The following is a 20,490-nucleotide window of genomic DNA, read 5'->3' as shown; positions in this document are numbered from 1 at the left end:
GGTAAAAGACTGAACGGTTTATTCTCCCTCCCTTAGTTTAGCTTATGTAATAGTAGTGTAATTTGAAAACAAACAAAACTGATCTGATACCGAATTTCAACACTATTAATGAGTGTGGGAATCGTAACCGAAGTAAGAGAGAAAACACCCGAAGAAAAAGAAAAAATAGTATATAAAAATACAGTGCTAGTATATCAATATTTGTGTCAAAAAATATTTCTTTCAGATTCATAACTATAAGTATAACTATTATACACATTCAGAAAGTTAAAAAAAAAAAAAAACAAGTGATACGAATAAAAAAACCAGCATAACGGGAAAATGAATAAACATAAAAGAGAGTTGAGAGTTGGTATCAGAATGGCTAATAACAATGATTGTAAAAACAATTAAAAAATAATTAACACAACTCAAAACATAATCTATTTTCCGCCCACCGAGAGAAGCAAAACCCAGAAAAGCTTAAACGGGATTTTGAACTTGCAGAAGTGGTATTCTTTTAAAACTTGCAGAAGCTTAAACTCCTCCATTTTATATCAAGTGTCACTTTTAAGATGAAAAAAGAATCAAAGGATACGTCATTTTAATTTTCCAATGCAACAATTATTATTCTTTCCAATTTTGCCCACAATAAATAGTGTATGCATTATTCAAAAGGTAATATACTCAACTATACATTCATAACAAGAACTCAAAACATAGAAGTTTTCCTGAGATAAATAAATTCGTTCACTGGTGGTCATGGAAGAATGGGACAGAGTACAGTTAACCGATAATAGATTCATCCAATTCCCAAGTGGTATTCTCGATGTAACATTAATTACCTAATGACATGAAGGATCGAAGGCCTTCCAAATTTATAATAATAACATAGTGTAGAAGCGAGTTCCTGCAAGAATTGAATCCATCGCTATGGTCACCATTCCCATAGTACCAGCAGATGATGATGACACATGCTCCTTGTAGACAATGTGACAGAAATTGAGCACATTATTGACTGAGTAACTTGGAGTCACATGCCACTATTTTAACCCGTCCAACATTCTCTTGGCTGTCTTCATTCTTAAACAAAGCATCTTGTAAGATGAAGGTCCAAACATTGTCACAAAATCTGTATGTATGGAGATGTCCCTGTGATTGAAAAGTGAAATGAAAAAAAGAACATCCATGGAAAAGAAAAGGTAAATAATTATGCCCATTAAGTATAAAGACTAGGGCTTCAACAAAAAAAATCATGAATTACAAATCTAAATCATACACACACATAAAGGAAGTATCAAACATAAAAAGATGTTTCAGAGTGTTTTGATTCACTACCAACAAGTTGAATGATAAGAGCTACCAAACACAATGGCAACATGATATGGTACCCTACATCTAAATTAATATTCTATTCTATAAACCAAGAAAAAATGTCATTTCAACATGAATTCATAAGCATTCACCCCATAGAGTGAAAACAGTGGTGCCAAATCTTAGAACTCTACTCTCATAAAATTATCGGATCATCTAAATCTATAATGGAGCAATGAGAAAAACAACACGAGAGGCATTGAACAATTAATATTTCATACAGTATTCAATGGTTATGTGGTACACGTAACATTTCATCAAAACCCCCAAAGAAAAACAGTATATAAACTAAACATAAAACACAAACAGTATACAAAAATACTTCAGAAATATAGCAAAATACACAAAATTAAAGGGATAACCATACTTAATACACAAAATCAAGTTCCAATAGTAATCGTAATCAACAAAACAGTGAACGGAGCAGGTAGAACAGAGTCACAAAAAGAAAGAAAACTCAAACTAAGAACATAACAATGCTAAACAGAGCAAAAACAGAACAAGAAAAGAATGAAAACAGAGCAAGCACGAACAAGAGGAAGAACAAAAACGGTTTCTTCTTCATGATGCTGAACCAACCCCATTGTAGGTTTACAATAATAAAAAAAATAGGGCTAAAGTGGGTGAAAAATGACCTAGATACCCTTAATGAAAAATAAAAAATAAAAACAAAAACTTGTGTTTGTGAAAAAGCTCTAGAGCAGGTACGATAGTGGGTCAGGGCTGAGATAGCGGGTCACGATGGTCGCGGGATTTGTAGTCGGGACCACTGCAACTGTCGAATGCATTTTTCCAGTCAGTGGCACTGCGGTCATCCCCTCCACCGCACCGGAATAGCAGGATCTCACGGGGATTGACAACACGGTAGATTCATCATGAAAACCAAAACAAACCCACAACATACAATAGTATATATACTCTCTCTCTCACACATTTTTTTCTTAGCTTTTTGAGGGAGTGGGGCTGAAACTAATTACTTTGTTGGACAGTGAGTCTATAAAAATAAATAAATAAGTAATAGTGGATGGATAATCAGTCAACACAGTCTGTTTCAATCATACGTGATGATTTATGTCAATGGCAGTCATAAATCATACATGACAAAACTAAAAAAGACATACAAGCAGACTGCATACCTGCTAATGAACCTCGTATGTTTAGAGCTATAAAAATAAGTAAAAAAGTAATAGTGGATGGATAATCAGTCAACACAGTCTGTTTGAATCTCGAATGTGTTATACTGATAGTTTACAAATACAAAGACAGGTATGTGTCTTAAGTAGCAAATAGTATGCATGATTAAACCAAAAATAAACTTTGAACAAACACATTTTTCCACTCAAAACCAGTACACAGCCACAAAAAATAACCAAGAAAAGAACGGAACTAGGGAATATTAAAGTGTGTTCTTGGAGAGGATATCCTCTCTCAGAGGGAATCTCTGTATATGAAATTTTTATATTTCAACACTAAATTTGATATTTCAACATTTTATAAAAAGTTCTCTAAATTTCCATGTGTCCCATAACCAACATAAAACAAAATTTGCATTTGAAGCTCAAACAGAATACAGGGAAGTAAAATAGAGAACCAAGAAAAAAGAGAAAGAATTTAAAACAAAATGAACAATGAGATTGAGAGGTTTCTTTCTAGGTGTACAACGAGATTGTGTATAAACCTATAACCAGGGAAGGGAACAAGCTTTGTCTGCTCCTAAACTTCCTAGCAGCTCGATTTAGCAGCACTTATATGAAATGAAATTTTGGCTTGTAACTAAATAAACCAAGTTTGGGCTTTCACACTTTGAACTTATTAACTCATGAAGCAACACAATATAAATACACATTTTTTACAAAAGACTAAGGCCTATATTTATAACACATTACCTTAGCAAATAAAGCATATATATCTAAGGGATGAACTAACTCGACATTGTCACCGTACATTTAGTTTTATTCCCAATGATAACAATTAGTTACTAATTAATCTCATGTGATCCCCAAAAGCTTGAAGCAGGCTTGCAGCAGAAACACCTTCATGGTGGTCGCCCAAGAAACACACGTTTACTGTGGTTGGTTGCTAGCCCGTTCACCAATCTTTCTTGTTTAGCTACTCCTGTTCAAATTGTTTGGCCATACCCTTCAATTTACTTTTCTATTCGATTTAATTTTGGTGGGTTTTATATACCTATTTGTTTTTAATTCTGAGATTGTAGCTCTGAAATTATAATTCTTAATCCAATTAATTTTTTAATTGGGTTTTAATTTGTTATTAATGTATTGATTAGGAAATTGATTTTTCATTGAGGGTTTGGTGTTTATGAACATGTAGATATGAAGATCCCAGTCATATCCTCTGCTCTGACCACCTTTAACACCATACATAAATTGTAAATTTTATCAACCCAACTATTGGAATGAAAGTTCAAATAAAAGAATCAATTGTGAGAAATTTCACACGAATTGAAAGTTAAAATTAATTCACACACACTCACCCATCGCACAAACTGTCCTTACATAATGTGCGTGGGTGTGTCTCTATCTCTCATTGAGCAAAAAATATACAAGGTTCCTTTAGGCTCCAATAGTTTGAGCTCAGCACAAGTCACTTCCATCCCTAACTACAACCAATAGTAAATTAAACTCCCCTAGACAATCCTAATGACAACCAACATTCCCCACCAATACAATTCAACACCTTACACTATTTAACAAAAGATAAGCAGAAAAAATAAAACAGTTTTACCTTGATAGAGACCTTGCTCTTAACTTGTGTTTCCAGAGCCTCAGTCATAGACTACACAAATTCCACATGCAAAATAAATACATAAATAAATAAATAAATAAATCAAAATAAAATAATCAGTTAACGTTAAACCAGATCCACAAAACCAAACACATAATCTTCGAACACAAATTCAAAAACCAACCTTATCGAACTGAACAAGAACCTGAATAGCAAGCTCAGGACTAAGAGTTCCATTCTGAACCATCTCATCCAAAGTCTCGGTGAGGCACATTCCAATCGTCGACCTACGATAAAGTTCAAACGTCGCCATTCTAGCTTCAGAAACACGATCTGCACCGAATAACACAGATTAAAATTCATGTGCTGAAATTAGAGCTGTCAATTTGCAAAGCCCCTTATTCATTGACACCAACCCACACATCGGATGAGACCTAAAAAAACTTCATGGCTAAAAAGGCCCACTCAAGGAAGGCGCCCAAACAACAAATGTCCACAAAATTTTGTGGGCTGGGCCCATTTTTCAACAAATTTATTGCAACCAGACAGGTTCAAATATAAACATAAACCAATGAAGTTCATCAAAATTTGATAATGAAGACAATATATGAAGATCCTATAGTAAGTAATATAACAAGTAATCATGCAAAAGTCTATTACAAAGAGCAAGAGTCAATAGGCTTTGTAGGCACAACTAACAAGAAGTAACAATGAGTTTTTTGATTGATTCGGATCATGTTAGACAGCTCATCTTGATTAAAAAGGTTCAACACGATACTTTTAGACAGAGTAGCATGACGAATTAGATGTGAAGTCCATAATTGTACCCAGACTTAGGGTTTTTTCCAATAATAAATTTTTTATACAAAAATTGCATGCAGCCCTTTCAACCCCAACTCCATCTTTACCGATTTTGATAAAAAGAATTCCAAAGAGCAACCATTGTTTTCTTACGTGTATCAGTATTTCCAAATACTACAAAATGAGCTCCTATGCCTTAAAACAAATAGCACACAACTATTATAGAACAACTTGAGGTTCCAACTAGCATTTAAACAAGACTTTAAGCATGCAACATGTAGCAAGCCAAGTAAATAGCTAATAAAGTATATTTGTAAATCATGTCAGATAGGCTAAGTCGCTAAGATAGAACCAATTATCAGTATTTATATGTAAATAGAAATTAATGATAATTAAGATGAAAACAAGTGTCATTATTATTATGGGTGTGTGACCAATTAAGAATAAATTGCTTCAGTTACAGGGTCTAGCGGTCACTACTCTGTATGTAAACATTTCAACTTCTAGATGAAGCTTCTTACACAAACTTTTCTCAAAACACTATGATGCAAACATTGCATGTGCAGGACTATAATGTTACAAACATGTCCTTCGATGTACACATGCTGACATGCATATATAATTCAATATCAAATGCAAATATCAAATTTGTGGAATAAAAATTCACAGAACCATTCATAAAGAGATGGATGTAACATACCTTCAAGTGTGCAGCACCTTTATCCTTGTCAGTGAAAAAACCAGTTGCAAATATTTAATTTGCTTTGGTGTGGCAGCTACATTAACAACATGAGCACTACATCACAAAACTTTGTTCTAATAAGTAATAATACATTAATACTAAGTCCTATAGTTATATAAAGGAACTTCAAAATATCAGTGTTATATTTAAAATTAAGGTTCAAAAAGAAATTACATAAGAGAAGGAGGTGAGACTAAGGTTCAATGCGATTATTACCAATAATGATAAGGGTATGTAAGTATGTATAGAAAGCAACAAATGATGTAATACTTAAGCCAATTAGTGATGATTACTTTATGGAAAATATATGACTCTTTTTGCAAAATAGGGACTTAGTATATTCTTGAGGTAGCAGAATACAGTTATATAAGAAAAATAACAAGAGGTAGCGGAATCCAATTAAGATGAAAACTAGAAAATAACAAAAGGTAGCAGAATCCAAATGAGATTAATTCTAAATAAAAAAAATATTACAGTGATATAAGCAACAAATGCTGTAATACTAAAGCCATTGCATAGGTATTCCAAATTACTAAACACGTTAATCAAAGAACAAGAAGTGCAAAGATTAAGTTAAAAGATTACAGTCTCATTAAGAATTCAAAATCATAGTGCATAAAATTATTCATCTCTTGCCAATTCACCATAAACTTTGTCCTATTAACATATCATCAAACCTCAAAATCACAAACATAAGAACAATTCAGATTCACTCTCAGAAACTTCTATATCTGTTAAAATGAAGTAATGAGTATGTGAAAAAAAATTAGAAATTAATTGTAAATACCCACTTAGTCCTATCAGAGATTCAAGAACAACAAAGCATAATGAAAACCTATGAAACTATATGAAATTAATCGAAGATAGAGCCACAATTCGAGTGATGTAGAGGTCCGAAAGCGAGCGTAACAGTACAAAGGTTTGAAGATCGATACATTGAAGTTAGGTCGGCAAATCGAGATATCAAAGCTTACCATGGAAGACAGGGACAGTAACAAACGTCGGAAAAAATGAACGTGACGATGGCCAAAACGAAAATCAAATGAAAAACGACGGTTATTGTGGTCGGAACCAAACGAAAGGATGAGAATTGAAAATAAAGCGCCGTTAGGGTTATATATACCGTGTCTTGTTTCCCAAAATGTGAGAAGGAAGTGAAATGAATTGGGCCCTGATGTCCACAAAAAATTACAAAATAGAGGGCTGGGTCCAAAAAAAATACTTTTTAATTAGGGGCCTAAATAATGGGTGGCATTTAGCATATACCCAAATATCATTTTCGCTTTATATAATAAATAAATCGTCTTTAACTCTTAGGTTGTACGTAGATTTGAACTCGATATTTTAATTGTAATTATATTGAGTTAATTATATTGAAACTTACTATTTCCTCTAATTATAAATTTGAATAGGTTAGGTCGTTAGGGGTTGATGATATGGCCTATTTATAGTTGGCCTATTTAATAAAAAGGTTAGACTCATTCTATTTTTAAATCCTATTTATTTAAATAAGTCGGAAAATTTATCTTGTACCCCCATTTCTATACCTATACCCCATAATTTTATAAAAATATCAATTATACTTTTTTTTTTTTTACTATTTTATCAAGTTATTTTTTTTAACCATTTTATCTTTTTCGGAAAACTTTTTTAAAAAATTCCGGTACACACCTTATTTATGGAAAACAGTTTTCAAGTTTTCCGGTATAGAAAATTTTTACCGAAAAACTTATTTCTGATACTGAAAAAATTGTACTACCGAAAAACTTTATTGGAATATTTCCGGTAGTGTTTCTGGAAGACTTTCTAAAAAAGATTTATGGTACACAATTTTTTTAAATAATAATATAACATAAATAATTAATAATTAATACACTATAAATACAACATTAAATAATGAATGCATTATAAATAATATACCATAAATAATGAATACGCCGTAATCATTAATAATTAATACAACATAATTAATAATTAATATACCATAAATCGTCATTGTCGAAAATATTAAGCCTCAAGATTCCCGGCCTGTACCGGAGAAGTTCAAAAAAGTTTTTCGTGTACGGAGAACTTCAAAAAATGTTTTCTGAAAGAGGCTTCTGTACTGGAGAACTTCAAAAGATGTTTTTCGAAAGAGGCTTCTGTAGACTGTACCGGAGAACTTCAAATAAGTTTTCTAGAGTGTATCTTGTGTCCCGAATGTAAGTCATGAGCTTCCCTGATCATGTTTTTGATTTAATTACCAAACATACATTACATATGAAGTATTTGATTGATCTAATGATTTGAATTGAGAAACATTTCAGGCAAACAAGCAGACACCATACACTTGGAACAAAAGCTTGCAACTTAAGGAATCAACCAAAGTTGGAGGATATGCTTGAGAAAGATGCAAATATGTGTAGTGTAATTAGTTGTCATAGTAGTTGTTTTAGTAGACTAATCACTATGATCTCATACCTAAGTCTTTGCCAATGAAAATAAATAAATCAACTAATAAGTCAATTGATGAATCAATTGAGCAATCGATTGTCTGACTCAGAACAAGAGTTTTTACTGTATAAATCGATTGGGAAATCGATTACTCAAAGGTTTTTAGTGAAACCTAAGTTATGGGCTTAATCCAATCAATTGGACAATCGATTGGGACATCAATTGAGCAATAGATTTTGCAAATCACATAACCAACCATTTATTGAATCAATCGATTGACAAATCAATTGTGACAAAGTTTTTTAATCAGGAATAAGTTCTGTGATCCAACAAATCGATTGGGACATCAATTGAATTAGATTTCTTAAACTACAAGTTTGTGGCAATCGATTGCAGTTAATCATTTATCAGAACCACTTTGAATAAATCGATTGGCACATTGATTTTGACAAAATAGCTGAGGTTCTGTAACAAGCACAATCGATTGACAAATCGATTGACGTAAATGTCTAAGTCACTATGAATAGCACAATCGATTGGAAAATCGATTGACGTAAAAGTTTGAGTCACTGTAATCAGCACAATCGATTGACGAATCGATTGAAGCTAAATGTTTAAGTTATAGAAAAGATTCAGCTCATTGCCAAATCGATTATGACTGTGATTATGAAGTCGACTGAGCAATCGATTGTTTTGATCTCGTTGTTTGAACAAAACACCTATAATCGATTACTCAATCGATTCTGATACAATCATAGTATCAGTTCTGATTTATGTATTAAAAGAATCGATTGGCAAATCGATTCATGCTTATATGTTCAAGATTCAAGAAAAACAAGACATGCGAAAGTCGATTGGGCAATCGATTTAGCTAGCTTTAAAACATTATAAAATCGATTGAGCAATCAATTGTCCTGATGTTTTTCTGAATATATATAAGCAGATTCAATCACTTTTTTAAAACAACTTTTTAGAAAAATTTTGAATAACCTTGATAAACACTTTGAGAGAATTTTTTACAACACACAAATATTCATTGGCTAAATACTTTTGTGTGAGATCCAATATTGTGATTGAGTCAAATTTCTTGATACTATTTAATTCTTTGTGAAAGACAATTTTTTGTAATTGAAGTTTTAGAAATCCAGTAAGGAAACTGGTAGCTCTCTTTGTTGGTGTGAGATCATCAAGAAGAAGTTTCACCTGGATCTTGTGAGAGTTTGGCGATTAACTCCAAGGATTAGGTGGTATAGAAATAGAAGTGAGTGAGTTGGATAGATAGGCCTTGTGTGAGCTGGACAATCTGTAAAACGTTCTCAAATCATTCTATTGGAAAGGCTGAAATCTAGTTGGATTTCAGGACTGGATGTAGGCTATCAAATTGATAGCTGAACCAGTATAAATCTTGGTGCACTTGTTTCTTATCCATACTCTTTATTTTGATATTACATAAATGCGTATTCTTGAATGTTTGTATAAGTGATTTTATGTATTGATTAACATTCTGAATTAAGCATTGTTTATGTTCTCATATATTGATAATATTTGCAACTGTGTGAATCTTTGTTCCTGAATATATTCCGCTACCGATCTTTGATAATCTGTTTAATAATTCTCATATTTTTAACTAATAGAGGCCATTATTTCTAACACCGAAAAACTTGTATTCAAGGTTTCCAGAAGTTTAGAAAAAAAAACTCACTCTTGAGTTTCGGAAAACTTGAAATGGAAAATGGCAAATTTTTTGAAGTTTTATTATTTAAATGAGGGTAAAAACGTCATTTCATTCCTAATTTGGGGGTATAAGTATAATTAGGGGATATTGAAGTAACAATATTGATTTACAAGGAAGGGGGGTTTGAATTGTAAATGTACCTTTTAAAAATTCTTGTTAAAAGCTTAAGAAAATATCTCAAGATTGATCTTGGTTATAAAAACAAAGAAACGGATAACGTTCTTGATTTTATTATAAAACAGATAACGTTCCTTGATTAGCTTAAAACAGAAAATCAGTTTGTGTTTTATCTTAGTTAATCAATTAAGTTTAACAAATAAAGAGATAGGATAGAGAATACCACACAAATAAATATCTTATTTCACCCAACTTGGGTTACGTCCCGTCTTCACACTGTGAGATTTTTCACTAAGTGTTTAAAACAAAGAACCTTCTTGATTTTACAACACCTAGTCAAGATCAACCTTGATCTGTTTCAATCTCTATTACTTTCCACCCAGAAAGCAACAACATCACCTATCTAATTTTGATAAAATTCAATACAATCTAAACAAACTATAAAAAAAAACTCTTATAGTTTGAGTTTTTACAATAAGATTGTTTTTTGACGTAATCTAAGATATCTCAACTCTTGTTTGAGATTTGATTCTTTACGAAGAAATCAGTAATGATCAAGCAATCTGATATGAGACTTTAGAACTACTTCTTCTTTGCGAATTTTGAGAACTTCAAGTATGTGTATGTGATTGATTTGTGGGATTTTACAACACTTGAATTTCTTACTTAGCTCCTGGATATTGGCCTTCTATTTATAGGCTATAGAAGCATTTAATGAGGGTCAAAAAGAGTTGTTGGTAGTGCTCTGTATTTTTGACTGAAATCAATATTTCAGAATAAAAATAATTCAGCCATTGATTTAAAACTGCTTTTGACTTTTCTGTTACAACTTTAAATCAGTTTTGTCTTCTAGTTAAAAAGCATTTAAAGTTTCTCCCTTGATCTTTGATGGTACAATTTTGATCTTGAGTCTTGAATGTAGTCAATCGAGTTTGGAGAAGAATTATAAACCATTGCAGAAGAGAACAAACTGTTGCTGGAGTTATGTAGAAAACGGAGATTGATTATCAATCTGGATCTGTCAATTTGATCTTTCTAGAGTTTTGATGATCAATCTGGAGTTCCTGTTTTGATCATTCTGGATGTCCTTTGCAATGTCTTATCATATATCAAGGTTGATCAAACTTTCTTGATAGTTTGATTTTAGAGTTACAAACTGTTCTTATTTTTGATTGTTTTTGAGTCCTTTTATTTTAGTGATCAGGTAGCCTTTTTGATTTGGGATGAATCCTACTTGTTCATTGCCATGTACTAATTTTATTTGAATGAAATTTCGAGGCAGAATCTTTGTTAAAGAGGTGGAGAATGATTGGTCAATATGTTGTGATGAACATTCTTGAAACTGAAGATCATTCTCTGTTTTTATGCAGAATGTTCTTATTGATGTGTTTTCTGTTTTGCTTGATTCTGTTCTTAAATAAATTCACTCAAAAGCACAAGTTAAATTAACATAACATTTTAGAATCATAATTAACTTTCATAATTAACATTTGTTTATTTTCATCAAAACTGTAAATATGGAGTTTGTCTCAACAGGTATGGGGTAAAATTTTCAAATAAGTTAGACTCATAATTATAAAAAAAGCCTATTAGGCATGAGCTATATATATTTTATTATTTATTAATGTTATTTTTTTATTATTATATTAATAATAATATTTTCTATTTTAAATTCTATCAATTAGGCAATCACTCATTAGTCATTTCATATTCGATAGCTGTTCTATATTTGGTAGTTGTTCCATTTTCAGTAGTCATTCAATTAGTCAATAGTTGTTCCATATTTGTTTGAGAGAGTAATAATTGGTGCATTTCTTTCAGAAAAGAAAAAAAAAATCTATTATTTGAAATTAGCAATTATTTTTTAGGATTTAAAGGATGTTTGTTTCAGATTTTTTAAAAATTATTTTTAATTTAATATATATATAGATATGTAAATTGATATTGGTATGTGGAGAGAATCATGCGGTATTAGTAGAATATTTAAATGTTTTAATGTGAATAAGGTTTTTAAATAGATTTTTAGGTAATGCTTTTAAAAAAGTTAAGTCATGTCGGAAAAAAGCTTATGATAGACCGTAAATCAAACTTAGACTTAAAAAATTAATTGTAGGTTAGACTCATACCTTTCAATAACAGATCCTGACTTATTTCCGCCCCTACCTCTAATGTAACAATAAAAATAAATAATTCAATGGTCAAAACGTAAGAACGGATGGTTTTTTAATATGGTTGGTGCTTGTATTTAAGGTAACTACATAGGGAGGTCCAACAAAAAGGTATTTGCAAATAAGAATTAATGAGATTTAATTTATTAATAATTAACTTTGTAAAAAATAAAGTTAAATAGTTTATAATAATTTATTTGATGTGGTACTTTGTTCCAAAAAAACCAATCAGTTTGATAAGAACAAAAGAAAAAAAAAAAACAGTTATTAAAAATGTTCTATTATTAATAAAGCTATTTCATATATTATCCATCAAAATTAAATCTGCTATTAAAAGAATCTATAACACACACACAAAACTAATTATTCATTAAAAAAAAACAGAATAGTAATTCTTTTAGGATTTAAGATTTTTCAATTAAAAAATGAATCTTCTCGATCTAGAACCAATCTTTTGTCCAGAGCTCGATTTCATTATTCTCCAAGTGAAAGCAGAAACTAGCCTTACGATGAAATATGTTAAAAAGGAATAAGAGAGCAACGTTTCTAGTGGTTGTTCGAAGTGACAGTGACAATGTGAGAAAAGGGCAACAACAAAACCGCTAAATGGTGATGCAGCAGTAATCCACATTTCTTCTTTATATACGATTTGAAAACCATACTTTATAATGTTACCAAGAAATTAAGACCGAGTTCTTTAAAATTTATACTCACGGAAAGAGATGTGCATGAGAAAGAGGGAAAAAATGAAGAAAAATTGAAAGATAACAATAATTTTTTATCATAATAATGAAATTTTTAAAATTATAAACTATGATTTTCAAATAGTAGAAAATAACATTTAGTTATTATAATTTTTAAATGATAGAAAATATTTTTAAAAAAATTTATTTAATTAATTATTAGTTTAATGATTGAATTGATGAATATAACATACAATTTATCACTAAAGAATAGATAAAGATAAAAAAAAAATGAGAAACAGGAAAAATAATTAATGTAGATAATATTTCTCATCTTAGTTCAAAAAATAACTGATTATTTCAACAACAAAAAATTTAATTGATAAAATTTATAATTTGTAAAAAAATAAAAATAAAAATGGAATGTTACAAAAATCTGTACGGTCACTTAGAAAAATCAAGAACGGGGAATGTCCTAATTGATACTAAATTTATTTATACTATTTTTTATTTATATTTGAATAAAGTTTATTTATTTGTTAAGAAAAAGTTATTTGATATATAATAGATACATAATACATAAATACAATGAAAAATCAACTTTGTATGAAACCAATTTTATTTTAGCATCATCAAAGTATCTTCACATTCTCACATCTTAACCACATAATAGTAGGAGTAAACATCTCAATCGTATTACTAATTTGTCTATTTATTTATAGGAGTTAACAAAACTGCTTGGCACAGGTTTTTTCTTTTCATGATTTATTGTTTAACAAATTTATTGGTTTTTGTCTTTAATGATACAAATAATACAACCATTCAACAACTATATTGATAAAACAGAAATAAGCTTATTGGTCTCATAGACCTAGGTAGTTAATCCCACAACGTTTCCTGGTGAGATCCCGCTGTCGCGGTGCGGTACAATGTCTGACTGCGATGGCGTGTCAGCGACAATGTGAAACAAGATTCCAACGAAATTTGGGCGAGATCCAGCTATCTTGGCGTAGTTAATCCCAACGTTTCTCAGTGAGATCCGGCTATTATTTTTTCCTTCTTTGTTTTATTGTTTCTACTTTCACCTAAAAAGAAGAAGTAGAATATGCTAATGAAGATGATGCTTATCTTTAATTCCTATGCTAGAACATGCATTTGAGTTTTACTATTTAGTAATTTTATTACTGTGTTAAAGACTTTAATATGCATCATCTTTATTTCCTTGACTTTTGTTGGCATTTCAATGTATGTTTTGACTAAGAGTAAGACTTGTAAATTCTTATTACTAATTATGAATGTTTTAGAGTTTGAATTATTTGTTAATTTTGCATTAAATATAGATTTATATAATATTATTCATGTAATTTGTTAAAAAAAATAACAATTATCCCGCCTATCCCGGAAAGCGCTATCCCACTATTCCACTTTTGGGGTTGGCCGCGACGCACCGCTATCTAAGATTAACTAGCCATAGACAACCCAAATATATTGGTAGGTTCAAAAAATTAAATCAGCTCAATATTCAGAATAATTTCTAAATATTATTCTCAAACGTAAGTATGATTTTTGGTCAAAGGATTTCATGTTAATAGAATGGCGCAAGGCAAATGGCATCTAAACTGAAAAGGGCTAACGATTGGCAAAACTACCGCACATATAAACAGCCGAGGAAAAATGATAGACCTACCTGCCAATCTTAAATCTACGTATGTCTAGACCAGACCTGTTGTTATAAAAATGTCAAATTATAGACCCACAAAAATGATTTTTAAGCCTACCAGACTCTGCCAAATGTGAATAATTAACTGCCAATCTCAAATCTACGTCATGTCTCATTGTGATCTTAATTAAAGTACAAAAGAAAACTATAAATGCGAATATTAAAAAAAATAATAAACTAGCAAGATTAAAAAGAAAGGATAATGCAGAAAAAGGAAAAAAATACAATCCACAAGCCGACATTTATTTTCAATAATGAAAATCCAATGATAAATAATATTAACATTTATTTTCTTAAGAAATTTCAAAATTTATTCTGTCGAAAACAGATGATACTATCTTCTGCATCATGTAAAAAGTATAAAACCTGAAAAAATTGTTTTAGTCGAAATATAGAATGTCACTTAAGCTTTACTATTATTGATTGGAACTCAACTTTGCCTCTGATTTTTCTGATGGACAAGCTACGCACGCGGTGCAAGGAGTACAAGAAGGAGACAGCTTGTCGGACAGATTAATCCGCAAAGACTGATGCTTCTCCTCATTCCCAGGTACATGGAGGAGAGCATCCATGATTAAAATGTCCCAATCACGAGCAAGGAAAAAGGAAGACCAAGTGTCCTCTGTTTCAAAGAAGCCAAACCAATAATTGCTATTAGCTAAACTCTCCTCGGCTCAGTGTCCCAACTATTCAAACAATAGATCTTATGATGTTAAGAATAATTGACATGCAAAAATATATGGAAAATGCTAACAAGTGCGTCCTTAGGGCATTGTTTAAGGAACTAAAACAAGTAACTTTTGCATAGAAAATAATGTATTTACTACTTTGAGAAGTGTGTGACTCGTATTTTGAAGACAAATTTTCTTTTTATTCCTTAAACAATGCTCTTAGGACCCTTGTTGGCAGGTCAAAGTAAGCAACCAAATTCATATAGCAACCATATTATGGTAGTAATAATTATAGAATGATGCACAATTAACCAAGAAATTGGAAGAAAATTGTCATTCAAAGTATAAAATTAAATATTCAAATTGCTAACCTCCATTGCGGACTGCTTTCAGCTGTACGACACCTGAGCCTAGGGGTCCAGAAACGGGAAATGAGCAAGACACTGATTGCCTCTTGTGAGCCACTGCCAGAGATGCATTGTACCATGACCCTTTAACAATTGGTTCTCCAATAGCATCTATTATTGCCTGGTTCTTGCTTGCATTCTCCATGGCCTTGCTGCAAATTTCACAGTTAATAATTTTAAGGAGCTGCCATGGGGGGCAATTTCTCAATTTTGAAATATTTAGAGCAGTAGTTGAGAGGCTCCTTCTTATAAGTATTAGACTATTAGTAATAGGATTTCAGAAAAGTTTTCATCTTGGAGATGCCTACAAGTAAACAGAAAAAGACTAAAGTAGATAACAAAATATAATAGAATTAAATTGGAGGGATGAGGTGAGGGCAAAGAATTTGAAAATGGTGATATATTAAGGCCGTCAGGCCGTCTACGGGTTATTTTAATTGTTGTGAAAGATATCACAATGATGCTATAATTGTAATGCCGGCAGGTTGTTATAAAATGAAAAGAAGAACAAATATCTTAAGGCCCTTTTAGTATGAGAAAATATTTACTATTTTCATTTACGTTTTCACTAATTACATAGATGCCACATTGTTTTCACTTTATTTCGTATTTTGTGAAAAGAACAATACCAGTTATTATACAAATCCTAGAAAACATGAAAGAAAGTGAAAGCCAAGTGATATTCTTGTAATTATTAGTGAAAACAAAATTTAGAATTATTCTTAGTCTTCCAGATCTTATTTGTTGCATGCACTGCTTTTTTTTCTATTGCGTGAAGAATAAAAAGCTAGTATAATGTAATGTTGAACCGAAAAATAATTACAAATTTGGATGCTGAACTTACCTATCATTATTATTAGTTGTTATTATGTAGAAGGATCTAACCGAATGTTTAACTTTCAGTTTTAACAAAAAAACTTTCTTGAAAAACTGCTAATAGGAAATACCACAAACAGTGTACATTGAATTGGAAGGTCTATTTAGAGCTTCTTATTCTAAAGTCTAAACCACAGAATGTTGAAAGCTAAAAGACGGTTCTTAAAAAGTTTCTCGTGTATGTCAATTTCTTTTTGCATGCAATCCCATGTATGCCAAATGAATTCCTGCAAGATTAAAGTAACTAATGCCAACTCTTAATACAGAATACCACATAAAACTCGTTACTCACCTGCTACAACCATGATATATAGCAAGGTCGTCAAGAGCACTCAGAGCAACACCACCTGTAATAGTAATCAAAACAAACGACACTGCCTTCCGACCAAAATATTTACCCTGTTCTTCACCCACATTCTTCCCGGCACTGCAACAGTTTAAAATTGGTAGTTACAACCAAGGACCATTTTACCATTCATATTGTGTTTTAATTTCTACAACAGTTTAAAATTGGTAGTTACAACCAACGACCATTTCTCATTTCTGAAAATTTTCAGTTGAAGTCAAAGAATAAGTATTTTACCTCTTTTGGGTTAGGACTCATTTTACTATATTCTCAACCACTGAGTTTACCCTGACTAATGCTAATGGTAAACTTTCCTAACTTGAATCACAGAATCTGGTCATTTTTTTGAGTTCTGATGCTCGACATTTTGAAGTTTAGAAATTTAAGGGTATGAATGAGTTTCTGAGCATAGTTTGGATATCTAATAATTGCTCACAATGAAATACAAAGAAGCAGTATGCAATAAAAATAAATTAAGTTGTCTTATCATAGGTTAGGTTATAGTTACCATGAATGCAATACTCTTCGATGCTGGTATAGCACTGCACTTCACTTCAATCGAGACGCATAATTATGCTTGTTCGATTTTATGGCATGGTTCATAATACTCATAAGTCATAATATAATTTTTTTAATAAAACATAAAGTCACATAAAACATATTTTTTACTTATTTTAAATTAATAATTGCGTTAAATTTCAAATTAGTATTATTTATATCTTTGTCAATTTTTTACCTGTTCTCATTTATTGTCAGTATATTTTTTCTTCCCAAAATGGTTAACTTTGAAGTCCTCTTTCCAACTTTAATTTCATTATTGGAACATTTTAAGAAAAACCTCTTCCTACAACCATGTGAACTGCCCCCTCCTCTCCCTGGATTTTCCTTTTTTATGTGTATTGAAGAACCCCTCTTCCCTTTTTCTTCATCCTCCTCGACCAACCCCTTTTCCCCTTCCATTATCTTTTATGATTATTGAGTTTAGCAACATAGGCTCTCCCCTTCTCATTTCCATTAGCTACAATTATTCACATAACAAATAAAAGTTGAATCTTAACATGCATTCCCTAGCAAATTCAAACAAAGACTCGCCACAAACTAGAGCGCACATCGCAATTCGAAGGCAGCTTGATTGAATTTGGCAACACAGTATATTAGATTGACGATGAAACCAAAAAATGGATATATTTAATTGTCTGGGAAATAGATGAAATGATCATGAGACTGGTGAAAGTAAAATTGATTATGTCTCATTTAATTAACTTAAATCCCCAAATTGAGAGAAGAAATACACATGAATTGAGTTTGATAGAATGGACATATTCCAAACAGTCCCATACTATTTGAATTGAATCAATAAAAATAAAAAAGATAACTAATCATATTTTATTAAATTTCACACTGTTCAATCCTAACATTTTGCAACCTTCAAGAATAGACATGTAAATTAACCACCTCTAATAGAATCACAAGCTGAAAAATGTCACAAATTTCAAAACTCAATGAAACTAGAAGTATTAACAGAAGTAAAAGTAAGAAGCAAGAGATTAAGTTATACCCGGAAATGTGAGGTTTAGGGGAGAGTTTGAGGAAGGAACTTAGTTTCTTCGCCAACATCATCAATAAACAAATTTCTTATATCCAATCCCTATACACGCACGCCACTTCGATTTCGTGAACTGCAGATTTCTGTTCTGTTCTGTTGAAGATGAATCAGAATTTTTTTACATAGATAAAATAAAAGAGATCGTATTGAGAGTGAAGGAAAAACGAATGGAAATGAAGCAGAACTATGAAAACCCTAACTTACAGAGAAAGAGATTGTGGTAGGAATATCTTCACGCAGCTGCTGCTATAGCATAATAACACTTCCTGCTTTCGTATTTTGTTCTTCTTTCTTTCTCGATTTTAAATCAACCCACGTCATAAAAGGCTTTTCGAGTTTTTGTTTTTGTTTTTAAGCCCCATACATAACTATCTCCCAAAAAGCTGCTGACACAACATACCAAAACATTGGGGAAGATACTCTTCAAAACGTTCAATTTTATATTCTTTTAATTTTTATAGTCGTGATTTAATTGGTGTCATAATATGAGTTTAATTTTAAATGATAAATTTATAATTTTTTTAACTTCTATTCAACTATTATCAATTAAATTATTCTTTCAACTTTAAATATCAAAATGACTATTGAAATAATGTATATCTTATTGAAAATATTAAAATATATTAGATCATTTTGTCAATATTTTAGTTTATGTTAAATATTATAAAAGAATATCTAAAAATGAATGAATATTTTAGCTTCAATCTATTTAAATTACAATAAAAATTGAACAGATCAAACTAAACTTTAAATAAATTAAGACAGTTAAGTAATTAAATTATTTCTCAATCGACTTCGATCGATTGGTGAACCAACCGATTTAATTTATTGAATTGAGATCAAGCATAAATTTTTTCTAAATTATAGTATTATTTTTTTTAATGGTAATCACTTCAAAATTATATAAATTTTTATGTAAAAATCATATAAATAAATTTGTTTAAGAAGAAAATAGAGATTTAACGTATGATTATTGACTATTTCGAATTACAATTATTTATCTTTTCTATATAACTATGTTGTTCAAACTTATAAGAAAGCTAAATTATATGATTTTAGTATATAAGCTCCATAACTAGACAAATAAATCAATACAACGTAATACAATTTTCAAGTTTTTGTTATATCTTAATAATTTTTTTATGGAGTTATTGACCTTACATTTTGTGGTCTTAATTTTATTATGTTATTTTATAATGTAGTGATAAATATTAATTCAACTTTGGAAGTTATGAAAGTAACGATGATTTGTTAATGTTAGAATATCCTTCAACTATTTAAATTTATTATTAAATAAAACAAAAAAATATAAAAGAAAAAATGAGGGGTTCTGATCTAATTTATTTATGTGAGCAGACCTTTTGAAGTAGAGTGCGACGTCAACTTGTCAAACCGGTCGATTTGACATCTCTATTTCTTTTTAAATAATATGAATATATTATTAATTCAAACCCGATAAAATAGCTCCTTCAATATCCATGCAAAATCATAACTTCTGGATTCTGTTGTCATGGGGCATGCAAATTAAGTGAATCATTTGTCAGCATGGTCATCACGCTATTATGCTAGTGAATAAGTTTTTTATTATATTCGTATTGCAGATATGAAATTCAATTAGTTGGTTTTTGTTAAATAAAAACCCTGAGTTTTTGAATAACTAGGAATCACAATTATACTAGACACAACACAAAGACTAGCTACAAAAATGAAGTAAAATAATTGCATGTTTAATTTGTGTAGTTATGAGTAATATTGACAAACTTGGTGTACAATTAATCACACGAATTGAAACCTTTTTTTGTACTAGATTTTAGTTATTCATTTGAATTTCATATAGACACTCATACGGTACAATTGAAAATGAATGTGTTTTTGAGATTTGTACTATACAATTCAAAATTAACATGTTTTAATATTACAAATTAAATTATCTATTGTTTAATTACATGTGATCTAGTAATTAAGTTTTATCATATTTAAAATTTAACATCATCAATTTTTAAGTTTTACATTTTTGTTCTATTTTAAAATAATTAATATTCGATAACTAAATTTCTTCCACTGTTCTTCATCATCTCTCTCATATG

The 20,490-nt window shown here is 30.6% G+C and overlaps 2 protein-coding genes across 4 annotated transcripts; both read right to left on the bottom strand.

Annotated features, from left to right (window-relative positions):
* Positions 1-681: 681 nt before the first annotated feature.
* On the bottom strand, positions 682-6,776 carry LOC101503374 (transcription initiation factor IIA subunit 2). 2 transcript variants are annotated; one of them, XM_004493773.4, is made up of 5 exons: positions 6,616-6,776; positions 5,600-5,675; positions 4,283-4,431; positions 4,099-4,149; positions 682-1,131 (listed from the first exon to the last, which is right to left on the bottom strand). In XM_004493773.4, exons 3-5 carry the CDS (start codon positions 4,409-4,411, stop codon positions 991-993), a joined length of 321 nt encoding a protein of 106 aa, XP_004493830.1. In that variant the 5' UTR covers positions 4,412-4,431; positions 5,600-5,675; positions 6,616-6,776; the 3' UTR covers positions 682-990. The 2 variants fall into 2 exon arrangements, with proteins under 2 accessions (XP_004493830.1, XP_004493831.1); XM_004493774.4 differs by having other exon boundaries at positions 5,600-5,695; positions 6,616-6,772.
* A 7,943-nt stretch (positions 6,777-14,719) lies between these two features.
* LOC101502842 (uncharacterized) lies at positions 14,720-18,809 on the bottom strand. 2 transcript variants are annotated; one of them, XM_004493771.4, is made up of 5 exons: positions 18,608-18,809; positions 18,356-18,496; positions 16,744-16,878; positions 15,540-15,727; positions 14,720-15,119 (listed from the first exon to the last, which is right to left on the bottom strand). In XM_004493771.4, exons 2-5 carry the CDS (start codon positions 18,415-18,417, stop codon positions 14,914-14,916), a joined length of 591 nt encoding a protein of 196 aa, XP_004493828.1. In that variant the 5' UTR covers positions 18,418-18,496; positions 18,608-18,809; the 3' UTR covers positions 14,720-14,913. The 2 variants fall into 2 exon arrangements, with proteins under 2 accessions (XP_004493828.1, XP_004493829.1); XM_004493772.4 differs by having other exon boundaries at positions 18,356-18,491; positions 18,608-18,805.
* Positions 18,810-20,490: the final 1,681 nt, after the last annotated feature.

Source organism: Cicer arietinum, chromosome 3, assembly GCF_000331145.2.
Source record: "Cicer arietinum cultivar CDC Frontier isolate Library 1 chromosome 3, Cicar.CDCFrontier_v2.0, whole genome shotgun sequence".
Classification (NCBI taxonomy): Eukaryota; Viridiplantae; Streptophyta; class Magnoliopsida; order Fabales; family Fabaceae; genus Cicer; species Cicer arietinum.
Note: the sequence above shows the minus strand (reverse complement) of the source record. Positions and strands in the feature narration are given on the sequence as shown.